General features: G+C 31.3%; 1 protein-coding gene across 8 annotated transcripts in view; it reads right to left on the bottom strand.

Moving 5' to 3' along the window:
* The window catches only part of LOC140041117 (uncharacterized), a 63097-nt gene that overhangs the window by 2241 nt on the left and 41301 nt on the right, over positions 1-19555 (bottom strand). For 4 of the 8 annotated variants that reach the window (XM_072087514.1, XM_072087508.1, XM_072087515.1 and 1 more), the window contains 10 exons: positions 19546-19555; positions 16391-16540; positions 15124-15219; positions 13797-13860; positions 6413-6498; positions 6283-6321; positions 5311-5432; positions 3670-3826; positions 3265-3312; positions 318-2201 (listed from right to left, as the gene is read on the bottom strand). The exon at positions 19546-19555 is cut by the window's right edge and continues 86 nt beyond it. In XM_072087514.1, coding sequence (XP_071943615.1) covers positions 318-2201; positions 3265-3312; positions 3670-3826; positions 5311-5432; positions 6283-6321; positions 6413-6498; positions 13797-13860; positions 15124-15219; positions 16391-16540; positions 19546-19555 — 2656 coding nt within the window. The remainder of the gene's footprint in view (positions 1-317; positions 2202-3264; positions 3313-3669; positions 3827-5310; positions 5433-6282; positions 6322-6412; positions 6499-13796; positions 13861-15123; positions 15220-16390; positions 16541-19545) is intronic. The other 4 variants (XM_072087510.1, XM_072087509.1, XM_072087512.1 and 1 more) reach the window with 4 other exon arrangements.

Below are 19555 nucleotides of genomic sequence, written 5' to 3'. Positions count from 1 at the left end.
ATATGACATCATTATGTCCATATATGGCTACATCACATTTTTTGTCACATAAAGTGTGATAGTTTAGACAAAGCATTAAGCTGTCTACACTATAAAACTAGTTTGATCAAAAAAAGTGTGATGTTATCAAATTTGGTGATGTGCTCAAATTTGGTAGTGATATGCCCAAATATTGTAGTGATATGACATCATCATGTGCATATAAGGGCACATCACATTTTTTTGTCACATAAAGTTTGATAGTGTAGACAGAGCTTTAAATTGTAAAATGCTTTGGATAGGGGTTGTATAGAGACAGAATTAAGAAATTCACAAACCTTGGAATGAGTTTGATACAAGTCCATTACTGATTTTATTGGATCCAGCATTTGAACGAATGTTCACCATTTTATCGTCTTGTTCTCCAATTGGCTGGAATGAATCCCATGGTTCATTGGATAAGTTTGACAAAGTTGACACAGAAGACATTGAAGAGATAACACTAGCTGTGTCAAATGCATGATCACGACTGATCCTTTGAGGTCTGTTGTTGATATCCATAGCTGGTGGTGGCGGCACAATTTCCAACACCATTTGATTAATGTTCTCACTATTGCTTGGTGGAGGTGGCACGCCTAAATTCGGGTTAAGTGTCCCATTTGGACTACTATTCTGGAAGCGAGTTAAAATTGATGAGAAATTATTTTGAGACTGATCAATAGCTTTGCCTTTGTGAGTGCCATTAAATTGTTTAGGTTGAACTACAGGAGATTGACTCCTTGAGTCTGTGCTATGTAAGCCATTTTGCTTAGGTGTACTGGTTTTAAAGTTTGTATTACTAAACCCATTTTTGTTTGATTGCGGAGTTGAATTCCTTTCGAGTAAACCATCACTTTGAGAAAGTTTTGTGTTTGGGTTTCTTTTTGGAGCAACAGTTGGAGGAATTTTACCTGGTTTTGTTGTTTGCGGAGGAGGATCATTCCACAATTCAAAACTATTTTGTCTACTTTGACTTTCATTACTGGTTGCTTCCATTTCTTTTTGATCAAGCCTCGACTTCCTTTTAGCAATGGCTTCAAGCAAAGCATCATGAGTTGATTTAGGTCTTTGTGCATTGTTCTCTCTCTGACGTTTTTGAATTTTTTCCTCAATAGTTTCGTTACTTTGTACATTCGCATTAAACTTAGCTTTCCTTTGTAAGATCTCGGCTTGCAAACCTGTAGGTGGGGGTGCGCCAACTCGTGGTGATTGATTATTTTGATTCATATTTCGTTGTCGAGCGGCTAGTGCAATCTGCATAGCATGTGACTGTTGAGGATCACTGCCTTGTTCTAAATTATCCTGTTCTTTCCTTTTCTCTGCAGCACGTGCTATCGAAGCAGCAAATGTGTTTGGCTCTCGAGGTTCGCTCTTTCTCCTTACAGGCATACCCCCATTTGCGTTGATATCTTGTGTTAATCTATTACTTTGTTTTGCTTGTATTGTATTATTATTTTGAGGAGGTTCGATCGGAGGAGGTGGTGGAGGAGCAGGAGGTGCTCCATGAGAAACTTTAGATTTGACAGGGGGTGTTTTAGGATTAAATTGTGGAGGTGGGTTTGCTGGTGTTTGGCCATTACGCTTCTTCTGTTCACGCAGAGCAAGAGCTCTCGCAGGAGACGGACTTGGCGTTGATTTCTTCGGTTTTGGTTCCAGTGTAACTGGAGGTGCTGATGTGTCCAGACTGATCATTGATTTTGATCGTGTATTTAATGCTTGTTGAGGTTTGTGAGGAATGGCGTATGGCTGTGATTGACTAAAATGCTCCGACACACTTCTTTCCATCTTCATAGGCACGCCACTATCAGTACTACTTTGACATGAGGAATCAGTTGCTAGAGAGTACGAGGAAGCCGGCGACGACCTCAAAGATGAATGAGCAGAATCACTGCCACAATTTGACGACCTCCTAGGTAACGTATTGTCCATTGGATCACCGGTGCCTTTAGGATTTCTTCCCATTGTTCCGTAACGGAATATCGGAGTCGCAGGAATGACTGGTTTGTTAGGGTTTGAAGATGTTGACACTATTGATGTTTTGCTGCCTTGTCTTTGTAAAATCTGATCGAGGTGCTGAGAAGACACCCTCTTTGATGTCGGCCGTGATCTTATTGATGCAATCTTATTACTGCCTTGACTACTGGTTGATGATGCATCACTTGCAATTGATATACTATCATCATCTAAAAGACAAATTTAAAAACATGTTAAAAAACTAGAAGACAAACTGTTTATAACAAGATCCATGAAAAGATAGTAACTAAAAAAAACAGCGTAATGCTTATAAATGAAGATTATTAACTTAAAAAAGAGTAAATTGTCAACATATAGTTAGCTGAACAGTTTGTGATTTGAAACATTCATAAATTCTTTAAATAAAAAACAATAGCAGTGGCGTAACGCAGATGCTTGAGGCCCCTGGTTGAGGCCCCTGGTTGAGGCCCCTGGTTGAGGAACCAAGTGGTCCTCCAACGCAGGAGATCTCGGGCGTTTTTAGCTTTTTATTTTAATGCCTGTATTTCCTCTTGGTACTGCTCATAAGCTCTGGGGCCCCTCGGTTTAGCCAGTGAGTGCTCATAGCCGTTACGCCACTGAACATTAATGGAAATAAGGCAGACAATCCAGAAGACAATAAATATTTTTCAACAAATTTGGCAAATTATTTAAAATTTATGATAGACATACATTATTTTTGTAAACAAAATGTGTTAAGAGTTTAGATGGAACTAGTTTAGTTGTTACATGAAAGTATTAGAAAATCTACAGTAATATGAATAATCTAGAAAATCTTAAGATATTTTATAAAGTTAAATTGTTTAGTTGATGAAAAACCCTTCATCTACCCAATAACCATAAGAATTTATATTAAGCATAAGAATTCCTTGATGTTAGTAACAATAGCTATAACCCATTAAATTCAAAGCATGTGTATATCCACACTTGGTGTTATAACAAACACCATCTAACTCACTCAAGGGAAATGAAACCATTGATCTATGATGTCACATTATTTATCAGTAACATAAGTACTCTTTAGTAAAAACACAGCACATTATTTCAAGCACTACTATATTGAATCCACTCAGGACGCTGACAATTTTTAATTGTGTCACAACTGAATAATTTAGACATGAATCGAATTTATAGCACTATACTGTACAGCAAACAGGATAATACATTAAACGTGTAGGCTTTAAATTGAAGAAAAGCAAGTGTGAGAAAGCTTCTAGGAACTAATTAAATTACCATATAAACTTAGTCTGGTATTGGTTGACCTCAAAGGTGGTGGTGGGGCTAATTTAAAAAATAAGTTACAATTCTTATTATTCAAAGAAATATACACATTTATAGTGTTTATAAAAGTAATATTATAATACGTTAGAGCTCCATAGATGTCAACAAAATAGTAATATTGAAAGAATAAACTGTGCATATATAAAGTTGTTAATAATAGTGTTAATTAAATAATGTATATCACCAATAAAATAAATATACCGTATCTTAAAATGTAATTAATTAATTTGTAAATGTAATAATTGATTTAATAATGGTGAGGAGTGGAACTACTGTATATTAGATACTTTAATTAATTACTATATTAAAAAAATTGGTAAATTTGATATGCCATCAAAGTACAGGAGAGTGCCTCACCTTTTCGTTTGTACGAGCCATGCGAATCTAGGCTAGGTGTACGTGGAGTGATAGTCTTCTCCACAGTCACTACTTTAATCACCAGAGTGTCTGGACACTTAGAGACTATTTGAACAACTCGATGATGCTCTGCTTGACGCACATCTTCTCCGTTAATCTACGATAAGTAGGATAAAAAAATCATCTTATGAAACATTTATCCGGTCAAGTTGATCAAGTATTCAGATTAAAAAGTGAAAAACATATTAAGTATTCGGAAATATTACAGAGCAAATGCACTAAAATACATCTGACATAGACAACAACATGCTCTAAAATCAAGTACCAATGTTTAAGATATTGGAATCAATTTTATGTTATTTCTAATACTGTACATTGGGACTTTTTGATCCAGCTCTGTGTGTAGGACTATTATTAAACATTTCAAATTAAATATAATTGATTTGTTCTTAATTGCCATTGGTCTAAAACTGAATTGGAATCAGAATAATGGTGCACAGGGCTGACAAATTGAATTAAACTGATTGTGTTTTATACAGTAATCTACTTTTATAGATGACCGAATTCTATCCTTGAGTAATCTAGTCACATGATCTGTTGGCACTAATTCATTGGACGATATAACATAGTACTTTGATACGAAAACATGATTTTGAGATCCACACCCAAATATAATGATATAAGAATGATGACTAGTGTTAAAGAAAGTAAAAATGTTCAGCATTGTATAAGGTATCAATAAATGATGTTGACAACCAGCAATAATTATGTGATGTTTTATAAAATATAATTATGAAATCTTTAATTTTGTGACATTTATTTATTTTTATAAACATAATTTACAGTTGGTGTAGGATATAGGCAATATATACAAATTAAGATTGCAATTAATTTAGCCCACTTTTCATTTAACGAAGTAAATCCAAATGACGTCAACAATAATGGCAAAGGCAATCTAAGAAATGCCTATTCTTAAGAGCAATCATTGATGCTTTTATTTTTAATTACGTGAGGAGGAGGATGAAAGATGTGGAGCGTTTACTCATTTAGGGTGTGGTCATTATTAAGCTCATTTACATTTGTTTACATTGAGTCATGTAGAATTACTGTCAATTGGAGGAAGACAGTATTTTCTTATTTGTAAAATATCATTTTATTAATTTTGTGATACATAATAAAACAAAATATGTAGATTAATATTATGCAAACTTGCATTTCAAATATTATTTGTGACAAACAATAATTGTTTGCATAAAAAGTCGGATATCCTACATGATTGAAATGAAAACAGATGAAAATGGTATTTTTGTATCAAAACCACACTTTAGAAATAAATTAATTATGAGGTAATTTAACCTGCAATATTCCCATGGATTAAACTTAAATATTCACTCATGACAATGAACTGTTCTAAGAACCTAGGGTTCACTTTTTAACCAGGACTGTAGCCAGCATATGCAGACATTTTAAATTGTCACCACCCACCCCAATTTCCCAGCACAATTGTCATATTTTATATAAATAATTATATTTAAAGCGTCTTTGCCTCGTCTGTTTTTAACTTTTCGCTACGGCCGACTGTAAATGTTTAGTTACTAAACTAGAAAATGATCATGGCATATAGTAACAATGTAAACAAACCTCTAGAAGAAAGTCGCCAGGTTTTAGGCCAGCCTTTTCAGCATTGCTACCCTGGTCAACTGAGTCCAGATACTGCAGTGCTGGGTTCTCTGACGTTGGCTTAAATACCATGTCATTTTTACCTGAAAACAAACAAACAATCATTAATGTAAGTGTCAGATTTATTTGTAGTACACACAGTTTGTCACGGTTTGTATTTATATTTTAGATGAATTAGTTATTAGTAATTCAAATAATTACCATAATTTTTTAATAAAGTAACTATGCATTGAGGTTCTTTCAAGAATAAAAGTAGCTATTTGAGCTTAAATCTATAAAATATAGTACTTTGAATTAGCTTTGCATTAGGAAGTAACTTTGTTAGATTTAAGAACATTTTCGGAAAAAAAATCTTGAGGGGAGTGTTCTTAAATGTACTTGGTATAGAGAGCAATTTACGGCAGATTAGGCCAAAATTTTTTTAATTATTTAATGCGAAATAGTAAATATATATGAATAGTACAGTATTAGTTAAGTTATGTACTCATAATTATTCATCTATTATCATCCAAGGTACAGTGTTGTAAATTGTTTTAACGATATTTTGTTATGCTAAATAAGCCCATCTAGTTAGTACTGTAGCTTACTTATATGTGCACAATATTTTTAAAATACAATATGTGAAGCTAAATGTTAGAGAGCAAATTTAATAACATTTAGTTTAAACATGGAGGAAAAACCCTCCATGGTTTAAACAAGTAGATTATATCAGCTGCTTTTCCAACTTTCAGTGTTTTTCCAAAATGCATAACATTTTATTTTAAAATGCTATGGCACACAAGAGGGATAAACTTGTGTGTCATTTTTAAGCTTTTGGTCGAGCCTCTCATTGATAATATATATTAATATTATTAAAACATGGGTAAACTTGTTCCCATTATAATCTAATTAAATGCTCCATCACCTGTGCTTAAACTAATACATGTTTCTTACTGTTTATATACGTATGCTCTGTAGCTTTTTTAGATTGATCTGAAAAAAGAAAATTATACAATAAAATGTCCTCTTGAAGAGATATCTATCTATTGAGGTGGATAGACTCTGAAAAAGGATGGGTACTTACTCTTTGCGCCACGTAGAACAAATCCAAATCCCTTCTTGCCTCGTTTTATGGTAACAGTCTTCAGGATGTGTTCATACGTTGCACCACTAAAAGAAATTTTTTTTTTTAAATTTTTATTTAATATCAGTATTAAAAGTGGACATAATTATGAAGTAAATTTTGATCCAACTAATGTCATAACCACTATTGGGAAAGTTTGATAACAATTACCTCAAAGTTTAATGTGTGAATACAGCCATTCTATGAATTATTAATTAAATTATAAATGACCTATAGTTGAACTTATCAAACTGAAATAGAGTTATAAATTCAGAGAAAAAACAGATACATTATGATTTCTGACAAATCCTGCAAGGTGCATGGCATTGAACTAAATAACTGTACAATCCAGCAATGAACAAAATGTGACAGGTAGATGTATTGTTTGTCAATGTTATAAGAGTGTTGGATATATCTCATTTACTATTGTTAGCTAATTAAAATAAAAGTGGAAGAAAATCGCCCATCCTTTGTTCAGTTCAATAAACAGATAAATGTTTTGAAAAAAACCCCTATAATATTTCACTTGGGATATGTACTTTTACTTCATTTAATTGCATAATTTCCTTATTAATACAAAAGACAATTGGTAAATAAGTACAATAAAATGAGTACAGTTTATTTTTAAACCCAATTATAATGGGATTGTAGAAACATGAAGGAAATAAAATGGTTGAAGTAAACGTGTTAATGCACCATAAGTCCTTCTAAATTAACAACTCATTTACAATGTCTGTGAAAACATGGGGTAATAACCTAGTCGTCATTGCATAATTATATATAAGTAAAACCCATTTAAGAACAGCAAAGTAAAAAAAATAATATCATTAAAACCAAAATAGGTTATATCAAACAAATTGTTATATTATGGAGTATACACAATCTTATTTCACAGCTATACTTAAGTCTAAACTGGTGTTATAAGCTTCAAAGAGTAGCTTATAAATATGTATATTTAATACATATCATTATATAATGCTGGTATAAAAATAAAGCGTGGTTCCCACTAGTGACGCAACACAAGGACGTAACGCAACGCAAGTGAATTGACCAATCACAAGCGATGGCTTATTCGCTTGTGATTGCTAACTGTCTATAACTTCGCTTGTCATTGGTTAAAACGGTTGCGTTGCGTTTACGTCCTTGCGTTACGTTCTAGTGGGAACCAAGCTTAACTGGTATACCAATGACAAGACTGCATCTGTCAGACAAAAACCTTCAGATAATTCAAATTGTGAATTTGTAAATAAATTGTTTATATACTAAACAAAATAATTTCTAAAATAATATTTTTAAGTGACAATAGTATTGTTACTTGAAATGAAAACAAACCAATTGTCAATTTAAAAGCAATGACAAAAGGTTTCAAATACTCTGTTTCGTTTGCATTACTTCTAAATCCTAGCATTCTAATTAAGCTATGAATAGGCCTACTTAATAAATATTAATTAATAGGTTTCTTAAAATCCCCCAAACTGGAATATGATATTATCTACCATCATAATGCAATGATGACATTCCTATAAATAGAAGCAAAGTGATAAATATTAATTCTATCCAATATAACATAACATGCATGCTCTATGTAGAGATAAATATTAATTAATACCTTCACAACATACGTGCCTAAGTGGAATTAACAAGGTATGTTTCTGTTGCATTAAGTATACTCATTTGTGATCTTTCAAAAATGAAATGATTTAATCATGATCATGATTAAATGTTTAGGTGTCTATTTGAACTCTTGCACAGTTGACACACTTGTAAGAATGTGTGATCGATCGATCTTGATTTCCCCGAATTTCAGATTCAGAAAGAAAACGGACAAAATAAATAATACTTGCTAAGTAGTAGATCTTTTTCACTATTAGGGACAAAAATCTAAAACAAATCAAATTCAACATACAGTATTACATCGTTTAGTTTACTACTAAGCTCATTCCATGATGAGGCAAGAATGAGCAGATACAAATGCTACATATAATATCTTTTGCTGGCAGACATTAAAAGCTGAACTTATCAATGAAAGCATATCAAGTAACTGAAATACATGAAATACCTTCGTTCTATCATGTACTACCAGATTAAATTCTAAAGAAATGTAACTTAGAAATCTACCAATTACACTCTCGGGTTGAGATGAGGAAGCTATAAAAAATGTTCCACGAAATCAATGAAATTCTGGAAAATACAGTAATTGTATTGAATAATTAAAATAGAATTTATGGGGAAGCGTGAGATGGATAAACAAGACTAGTTGTGAGTCACCGTTGGGTGGTGTCTTGTTCTACGCCACCTGTAGGTATTTTAATCACCTGACGTAGTTTGATGATGCTGGTATATTTTATATTCTTTATGTGGATGTTATTATTGGAAAGGTATTATTGTTATCGCTTGTTGCCGTAATCATTTATTTAAATCTTGTCCAGGGTGGCTTATTCACTCGCATTATTTACTCTTTATTTAATAATTATCATTTTTATAGCATTTTTATGCCATTTTACTTCCTTCTATACAAAAGGAATTTAATGGCCTTTAGTTACAATATGTTTCCATGGCGATTTCAAATATTACAATACAATATTATAATTTATATAATAAAGGAAGTTATAATTTTAGTTGCTTTTTATAATTTTTACTCTCTCACATCAGTATGAGCTAAGAACTTAAAGGCCAAGGTACGACTACATCGTAATTAATGTTTTTCATAAAGTTGTTGCTAATTATCTTTTCTTTCCCATAAAGCAATTGGTTGATTGTGTTTATTACAATCAGTAACTGAACATGTAGCTTCCTTCAGTGGTTTTATAACAACAAAACTCTTACTGCACTTTTACAGAAAATCAATACAATTAGCTTTTATAGTCTTTCTTTTTTTAACAATAGCCATTAAACTACAACTCATGGGAAACAGTGGTCTACAATCCATTGATTATTTAAGTCAGTATCAATTGTAACCAACAAAGAGTACAGCCATCAGAAAATCCTTAAAGGCAAATGATCAACAATCAAACAATATTTACTGAATGATTCATGTTTAGTCTCCCCTGCAACAGAAACCCACCAAAGTCAGGGTTACACCTATTTTAGTTTGATGACTAAGCAAGCAGACGTAAAATCACAGACCACCGAAACTAAACTAAGTATAAACTGAATTTGCCAGATATAATAACACCTGAACACAATTGGAAACAGCACATTGATTGAATCTACAAGAGTACAGATGAATTTTTGTAAAACAATGAATGCCAAAAACAGAATGAAGATGACAATTACAATGCATAATATCTGCTAATAAAAATGAGGATCATCAGATAAAAAAAAATAATTGTAAATACTAAAAAAATATAAAATTGCGATAGAAGGAAGATATGAAGGTAAACAAGAAGAGGAAGGAAAAGGAGAGCTATGCTTGATAGATTAAAAAATAAAAATACATTTGGAACTAAAAGAAGAAATACTAAATAGAGAAGCATGGAGAAAGAAGACTGTCATGGATCTGACAAAAGAACAAAACAAGACAATAAAACATATTTAATAATTAAAAGTACATTATTTTAATTTAGATAAAAACATCAATCAAAAGCAGACACAAGAGTTAATTTACCACAAGAACTGACAAACAATTTAAAGCCTCAGGCGACACATTTTACAAGTCCCATCAGAGACAGGAAATGTCAACTCCTTCTTCAGCATCACATATAATATTTCATACATATTAAATATGAGATTGGGGTCAGGTTTAGGTCAAGTTCTTTACACCTTTCCAGAAACAGAAGACAATCAATATTTGTAGAAATGTATGTTTCAATAAATAGATACAGTAAGTTCTCTACCAGCAATGACAAGTTTAACGTTTTGGACAGCAGACTGGTGTCGTTCCCAATGGGATCTCAAAATGTCTGTCCACTTGTGGGCAGTTAATATCTGCTTCTTGGGGACTGCAAGTGGAATTGTTTGAATTTCTTTCATTTAAATGGTCAAGGCAATTATTTATTTGATACAACGGAAATGTACCGTTAATTTTAAACATAACTTCTGTAGTTTTTAGATTATTTTCAACCTGCATTGGCATTAGAGTCTTTCTGAAAATCTCTATAAACAAATCAGAACAGTACGTAGTATACACATTTATTGATTAGATACAAGAATTAATCTACATATTAATATTTCAACAACACTCTACATTGTATAAGCAACTATGAACCATTATTATGCTAGACAATAAATAATTGTTTTCTCAAGCTGTTGTAGACGTTTCTGACTCAAACTACCTGATTATGTGACGCAAACTACCTGACCTTTGACACAACTCATTAACAAGCTGGTCTCTATGAGAGACCCATGATGCATTTCAAAAAAGTTGACCACAATGCTTACTGTACAGTATATCCTTATAGACAAAGTGTACAATTATAGTTCCTAGCTGATAATCACTGTTTGTTTTTGTTGATGATGAACTTTTATTCACCATTCATTCATTCACCACCTTTTTTGAGACTGAAAACTGATTGACAATTAGAACCATGCATATTATACACATGTTGACAGAGACATACAGTAGATCATAGGTGACGAGCACTGTTTGTTTGTGTTGTTGATGAACTTTTAGTGACTGTTGGAAGTGGCCACCACACTTTTTAACCCTAAAACATGTTGTTCTTTATCAAAAAGAAAGTGATAGCAATGGTGAAATATATCAAGCAAATAAAAACAGTTCCTTTACTGCCAAACAAAGCAGATATCCTACTTCAATTAACCCATCTGAATTTAAACAACTACAACTTTGTCAACATACAGTAGGCCTACACCTAGATAAAATTTTCCATTATGAAAAAGAAAATGTTCAATGAAATTTCATTTTCAGGAACAATTTTATTGTGCAAATGTAATAACTTTTAATTACCGTCGTATATCCGAATAAGCTTTAAGGCAATTATTTTTCGTTATGGATTATTCTCTTGTTTCCAAGGAATTCATAGTTATTTAAAATATTAAAGAAATACTGGTAGGTGATCAACTAAAAAAAAAGTCACTGATGGAATTGAAAGCAAAAGTTTAAAGCTATTTCAATTAAGGATATTAAGATTGTCCTTGTATTGACAGTACACCCTAACAATTTAAAGTTACTGATTACAGACAGAGTACAATGGATAAAATAGAATGCAAGTTTTAAAGTAACAGTATTGAGAAAGTGACTGGTGATTCTTGAACAGAAAAAAGGAAAGTGACCGGTGATTCTTAGCCTCTGAGGTTGGTCTTTGTACAAATGATCAAGTACTGAGAAAGTAGTGTTTAATCAACAAAAAAAACCTGAGAATACTTATTTACAATCTCTACATTTCACTTATATATGTACAACTTGTTTGATAAATAACATTACAAGAACTGAAGAAATTCTAAATCGCCTGGTGATATATGATGATATATACAAATTATTTTGAAAAAAAATTATAAATAATAAAGATGAGGAAATCTTGTGAATGTTTTAAGTTCATTTATACTTTGGGTGTGAAAAATAAAATGACCAAACAAACTGTAAATTTCAATATCCAATATGTCACATAATGCTTTGTACTTCTTTCTCTTTTGATTGTATGTATATGTTGCATATGGACAGCTGAAATATAGTTGAATTGAATATAGAATTATATAAAGTAATAATGTTCTTTCTAAACAATATACCAGCAAATGTTAATGTTAATCAATGTATTATTTGTGAGTTGCTATTCTGACACTTGAAACAAACAAAGTGATTGTACATTATGACCTTTCAGGTCACAAAGGTTCATCTCCTTTCAACAAAATGAATAAAATAGCATTGCCATATTGTTGTGAGCATGCATTGTTGATTGATAGTAATTAGGCCAAATAGATTTAGGTTTATCCATGGAGAAGTCCAGTAAAGTACAGACTGACCACTGAGAAAGAACTTAAGTTTGGTAAAGTCCATGAAAGTACAGACTGACCACTGAGAAAGAACTTGATTAGTATAGTACCAAGGTTAAGAATTAAGTGATCAACTGAATCTACCATTTAAATTAATAATTTAACTACATGGAGTTTTGTATGGTCTGCACACAAGTGTATGTAAACACCAGACACAAAGTGAAATGGGTAATAATACTTTATTACCAGGACAGTTATTTGTAAACAAGATGTAGTACAGATGCATATATCTCAAAATAGTTTGCTGTTTAAAATTTAATTATATCTTTTAATATATCATATTCAACAATTTAGATAATCTAAAATGTACATGATACTATAGGAAGCATACTGTAACAGATGGTATATCTCAGTTCTTTAAAAGTCTTACATTCTAATTTTAATGTTTGCATCATTCAGAAAAACTGTGAATATTAAAAGCTTATCTCACGATAAATTTATTCCGCAGCATTTATGTTCCATTTTAAGTGAGATAAATTATTCATATATCACTTTATCTTTCTGCAGTGACATCTCAGTTCAAGACCGAAAGAAGGTTGATAAATGGTTTGAAAGCAGAAAGTCAAAAGCCATCCAATCTGTACATTTAATTCAATTATCAAATCCGTTAGTTTGACAATGTAATCAGTTAATGTATGGAATTACTTGCTTCAAACTAGTCTACTGTACAGCTAAACTTTATCAAGAAGTTCTATTCCAATCTGGCAACACCATGGCATTTAAAAAACCACAGAGTATCTCATGAATGAATAATTCACTAAAGTAGTACAATATTTTCGTGATTATTTGTAAAACTAATTCCCCTACTACTGTACCATGCTAAATATTAATGTACACACGTAGTATATGAATGAATACATTATTTGAATAACGCAAGTAAAGTTTAAACCACCACGTCCCTATTGTATTTCATTCATATGATCCAAGGTGCACAAAAGGTGACTTGTCTTTTGCTATGCTTCATTAGTTTACTTGTAGTTTTCTCATTTTTAATAGTTTACAGTTTAAATTATTTAGAATACTGTAAGTTTATAATACTGTATAATACAAAATTCACTTCAGAACAAAAAAGAAAACAAAAAGTCATAAAAATCATATTTGAACATAGAGTAAAAAATGTATAAAATAAATCAAATTTAAAACTACAGCATAATGATTAAACTTCAAAACAAGTGAATTTCATTGCAGGATGTACATTTAACAAACATAAATATACTGTAATTATTTTAATCCGTTATTCTTCTAAATGTACATTTCAGGTGGATAGAGCAAGCGTGTTAAAGCTGCATAAATTCATCAGAATTGTTATATTATGTGAACAGAAAAAGAAAAAATTCCAAATTATAATTCTGAAATTAATGTCTAAAAATAATTTAGATATAATGTTGCAACTTACCCAGAAGTGGAGCTTGAATCTGATCCAACAGACAGTGATATAGTGTCTGCTTCCACCTTCTTGCCTGTGGAGTAAACCACAAATTTTAACATGATGAAAGACTAAGAAGTAAACAAATCCAAATGAACGCAGCAAGAAGCTTGCAAAGAAACCCTCATAACAGACACAGCAGTAACCCTGTAGGTCTGTCTACCTATCAAGCACCATCTACCATTCTACCACCTACCGGTAACTAAACCACGAATGAATGTCAACTTACTACTCTGTACTAACTCTAAATAGATAAGCTGCCTATTGGTGGATGAATAATTGATACGCTTCACTGATCTCATTACAATATTCAACTGAATTATTGGTTTGGGGTTTAACAATACATTTTAACATGATTCATACATAATCATAAACAATTTTATTATTTTGGTATTCAAAAGAAAATACATAGTTTATATTCTTCTATACACGTAGAAGCAAAATGGGCTTGCCTTAACCACAAAGTTAAACATTTATAGAGGGCAGGCTGTGATAATTTGTCAATTATTCACGACAAAATTCAATCATAGTATTTGCATATTACTACAACTTCTGTTGCATACATTTTTATATACAATATATGAAGACATTTTATAATTAAGAATAACTTTATTCACAATCTCAGATCAAATTAAAAGTATACATAAATAATTATATTTTGAATAAATATTAATTAAATATTCTTAAACAAAATATTATCTAGACAGGATAAACAATTAGAAAAGTTCTTTTATTTCAAATTGTGTACAAATAGGTTAAATTTGAAGTTTATTGAAATTTGAGATTTTTACAATAAAAGAACGTTTCTATTCAGGTGCCAAAGACAGCTGGAACTTAAGCATGTGTTCTTTAATTTAAATCAATCGATGCTTATATACCAACAAAGTATAACTAAAAGTGAAAGTTTACAGTGCTCATCAAAACATGATGTTTACAGATGTTGTTTTGAAAAGAAAAGTAAATATCTGCAGATTGCAAGCAGAGGTAAATTTGTAGACCTCCCAGTGCCATAATAAACAGAGTTCAAAATTGTACATTATTGAAATATAATTATTGTATAGTACATCTACAATGTAATCATAATACATTAAACAAAAATTATTTCACACATGCATTTAAAGGCAAAAATCAATGTTTCTGGTTGGCAAACATGTTAACCACCAAGCTAAAGCTGTACAATTTTAATACAATTATACTCTCCTCTTTCTACACAAAATGAAGGTAACTTTCTTATTTTCAGCTATGAACCATCATTTTTATTTATTAAAGGTAACAAATGATATCACATAGCACGTACCTCGCATGACAACTTTATCAACGCAATATGCTGGAAACACTCCATGTGCATGTCCAACACTTCCCTCCCAGTAACTCTCATCTGTTCTGTTTGTCACTAAAATAAAAATGTCAAGAAATATACAAATTATGTATCAACTGCATTGTAATGTATAAAGCTCTGTCCACACTATCAAACTAGTTTGACAAAGAAAAGTGTGATGTTCCCAAGGTATGGTAGCGATATACCCAAATAAGGTAGTAATATGACATCATCATGTCCATATAATGGGCCCATCACATTTTTTTGTCACATAAAGTTTGATAGTTTAGACAGAGCTTTAGAGTGCTTAATACTTTCTATTCAACTTGGGTATTTGTTCTAAACGTATTCATCACTAGTATAGTATTTGGTCTTTAAGTGGTCTTATGCTTTAAAAAAAACTGCATGCAGTTACTTAATAGGGAATTTTTTTTGTCACAAAACAGCATGAACAGAACATACAATTTGTGAATTTTATATCTGAAGGTTTTATATTAAAGTTCAACAATATAGAATAGCATTATTTAAGGCCTACAGTACATACAGATTGGATAATCCAGATTTATCCTACTTATCAATTATTGTACAAAACAACCAAGGTTGTAGGTGGATAGTAATTCTTTCATTTCAAAAGAAACGTTCACAGTGTAAAATTGTACTAAACTATATCTGTATTTTACTGCAGATTTATTCATCTTTTAATACCATTAAGAGTTTTATTCACATTTGAATGTTAATATCTTCAAATGGCAGTAATCCGATGATGCATGTGATTTAAAATTAATACATAAATCTTAGAATTACAACTTAATGTAATTTAAGTGTAAATGATAAATTTTTTTTAAATCTCTCTTGTATACTTATCAGAGTTGATTCCCCAAACCTCCTCCCCCCCCCCCCCCTTCACAAAAACACTGCACAACATTGTTTTGTATAAGAGAACTCTAATTTTAAATAAATCACACTGATTATACAAAGGGAAAAATATACTAAAAATACAGAACTAGAAATGGCTTGCATTAAATAACAGCCCCTTTGAAACTGAAAACCACAGCCCCTTTGAAACTGAAAACCACCCTTTAACTGAATAAAACTGCATTTGAACGGCAAAAGAATATACATAAAAAGAACCACAACCAAGACATTTTACAATATTTATGCATGAGGGCTAGGCTATCATATTGTTTTGCACTCCAAATACATGTAGTGTTAGTAAAGCAAAATAAATTGATTTAAGTTAGTATACCTTGTACGATATCGCCTTTAGTTAGCGACAGTTCCCCCGGTTGCAAGCCCCTATAGGTCTTTACAGCAATGTAACATACACTACTACCGTTGACGACAGAGGGGTGCAGTAGTGCTGAAGATGGTGAGGCTCGTAGAGATCTTGTACCGTCTTGAAGAACCAAGTGAAAAAAGAAGTGAACAGTGAGAAGAAAGAATTATACAAAGAAAGAATATTATTACAGTCAACTCAACATTTGGATACCCTTGGTCTGGTAAAATGTCTCTTTTTTTTGTCAGGAAAGTGTGGTTTTCAGAATACATACAAGCCCATAGCAAGTGTGGTTTGTAAGGTATGAAAACAACGTTTTCCTGAAGTGTTTCTTTAAAAACTAGTAACCAGTAGCGAAAACACTGGTAAATAGGCCTAGCTCATGAATACTTTTTGTTGACCATGTAAATTACTAGTCCATAATAATTTCTTTATTCGCCCTTATTTTTTGCAGAGTTTCTGGCATGGTATATGGAGAGTAAGAGTTTCAGAGTTGACTGTATTATAGAGAAATAGTTAAAAAGAATACAGAAGAGCAAAGTATACAAGATATATATATACAGTATAAGACTGTAAGAGTGTAATGCAGTGTATTATAGTGTGAAAATACAGCATAAAATATAATAGTGTAATAAAACGTTACAATATCAACATGACATTTTGTATATACATGTAGGATTTATAAATCATAATAATAATAATGATGAAATATGAAATGATTATATAAATGAAAAATGATGATAATGAGTAACATTAAAATGAATGAATTGCATTAATGTAAAACTATAAAATAAAGCATAACCTAACATTGTACATACTAAAGGTAGAATTGTATTTATTTAATTAATTCAGCCGTAAGGATTGTCCGACATTGACGTGAAAGACGACAAGAACCCACAATGAAACACAGTAGCAATTTATACTGCATAAACAATCCAGATACGTCAAATATAGATGAATAAATCAGAAACTACCAGCATATACCTCTTTGGCGTAATTGTGAATCTGCCTACGTACTAAAATATATTGGTAAGCTTTTACCTTGATTAAAACCATAATTTGTGAAACACGTCAAAATGAACTGTCATACGTTTGTGGTATCACATAAATCATAAATTATGAATAAATTATAAATTCTGTAGTTCTAGATGGTCCCTTTCTAAAATTCATATTTATACCGATTCTATGTTCATTTAAATGTTTGTATGTCAATATTTTGGTGTTAGATCAACTTGAAATGCTATAGTCATTAGTTAAAATTGTTGATAGGCCGGATGTCCTAAATTGTAGACTTTATCGTCTTTTGTACTTTTTAACCAAATAAATATTATATTTATCATGTTTTGGTAATAAAAATATGCATTCACTATAAATTCATAATTATAAATATACTAATAATTATAATTCTTATTATTAGTTCTAGTTTCAATGTTTTCTCATTACATTAATCTTTCCAGAATAATAATATTTATTGTCTTTAATTTTAACAAAATAGTTTAGTTCCATTTCATAATCACATACCAATCCTATATTCTCAACGGACAAATTTATTAGATGTATATAAACCGCACGACTGATTTTAAACAATTCTGCAATGTAAGGTGATAAGTAAACAGATTGTACTACTACTGTACATATCCTATCATTGAAAACAGTCGGCTATTATCAAAGTCCTTTTCACTCCCACTGCCTATATCCAGGTATATAAACATTCTATACTACCTTTTGTTCACACAAAGTTGAGTATGAGGATAAGTACTAACAACAGGGTTATACACTCCAAGACAAATGGGTCACTGTTAAAAGCATAGGATTATATTATATTTATATCTATATTGTATCTAAGAACACTAAGCTACATAGAGTCATCAGTCTAGTTTGACAGATTAAAATTGTTGTTTCACCAATATAATAAGCTCTATTCAAAATACTTCTAAGGGAAATATTTTAATCTATAAAGGTATTTTAATATACTACTGTTTTAATATCATGCTAGGGAGATGGAAAATAATAATCTCTGTTTTTCTATCTAGGATATAGGCTAATATCTCAAACCTTCTAAAACTAATATTCTAAGAAACCTATCTACTGCCACCAGGGTTAGTAATGCAATTAGAGCATGCTCATGAACTATTGAATGTGTGGCCATTGAATATGCACTATATTGCACTATATTCTTGGCGATTCATTCAAATCACTATGCAGATACTAGTGCATATAAATAGTACATTTTTTTTGGCAACAAGTCAAATATTCAAGTGTGTTCAGACTATTTTGTATTTTCAATATAATGCTCGTTGACCAATGAATTTAGAAACCAGCAGTTTAATCACATCTTTTAAATCAGCATATCAATAAATATACCAATATATTACAAACATGATAATGTTATTTGTATAATTTCTTGGAGGAATTAATTTCCATCCATTTTAGTATTAAGGTAAATTGAATTTTTTACTGGTCCAGTTGATAGGTTTTCGTTAAAAACTTGTAGTGTGAATTGATTATAGATGTATTCAATATTCTGTAGAGAAATACATTTATAGTCTGAACATACCCTTATATCAATTAGGATTTGTTAGCGCATGAAGAAATACGTGCAATAGCTATGTGTGAGTGCAATACGAGCGGTTAGTGCATGAAATCACAATCAAGTGAGTTCAACTCCTATGTCATCAAGATACACACATACATTTTAATCCAATTTTAATGCCATGCAAAATTTCCAATAAAAATGCTTGCAAATTTCATAAAAAAATAATATATTTAAATTAATACCAAATAATAATTTAGAAAATTTGAATACAACAATTTGAAGAAAAAAATTTTTCATGGAATAATTTTTTTTGAAAAACATAAATCAACTCAGATGTTAGTCAACATATAATTTAGAAATTAAGAATTTAGGTTGTTCCAATTTGCATAAAAAATGAAAGAAAAATTGTAAATGAACACTAAACAGCAATGACAACTTGTTAGAGGCGACTGACATAGGAGCCTGTATAACACACCGATCTCACCTGCTGATATATCTAGGGATGCGGTGCTGATACAATCTGTGAGGGGGGTAGAGGATAACTGACGGGGGAATCTATGCCCCATCCTACCTAAGGTAGAATAACTACCTGGCAAAAG

This window comes from Antedon mediterranea, chromosome 2 (genome assembly GCF_964355755.1).
Source record: "Antedon mediterranea chromosome 2, ecAntMedi1.1, whole genome shotgun sequence".
Lineage (NCBI taxonomy): Eukaryota > Metazoa > Echinodermata > Crinoidea > Comatulida > Antedonidae > Antedon > Antedon mediterranea.
The sequence above is the reverse complement of the archived record's forward strand: the minus strand, read 5'-3'. Positions and strand labels throughout refer to the sequence as shown.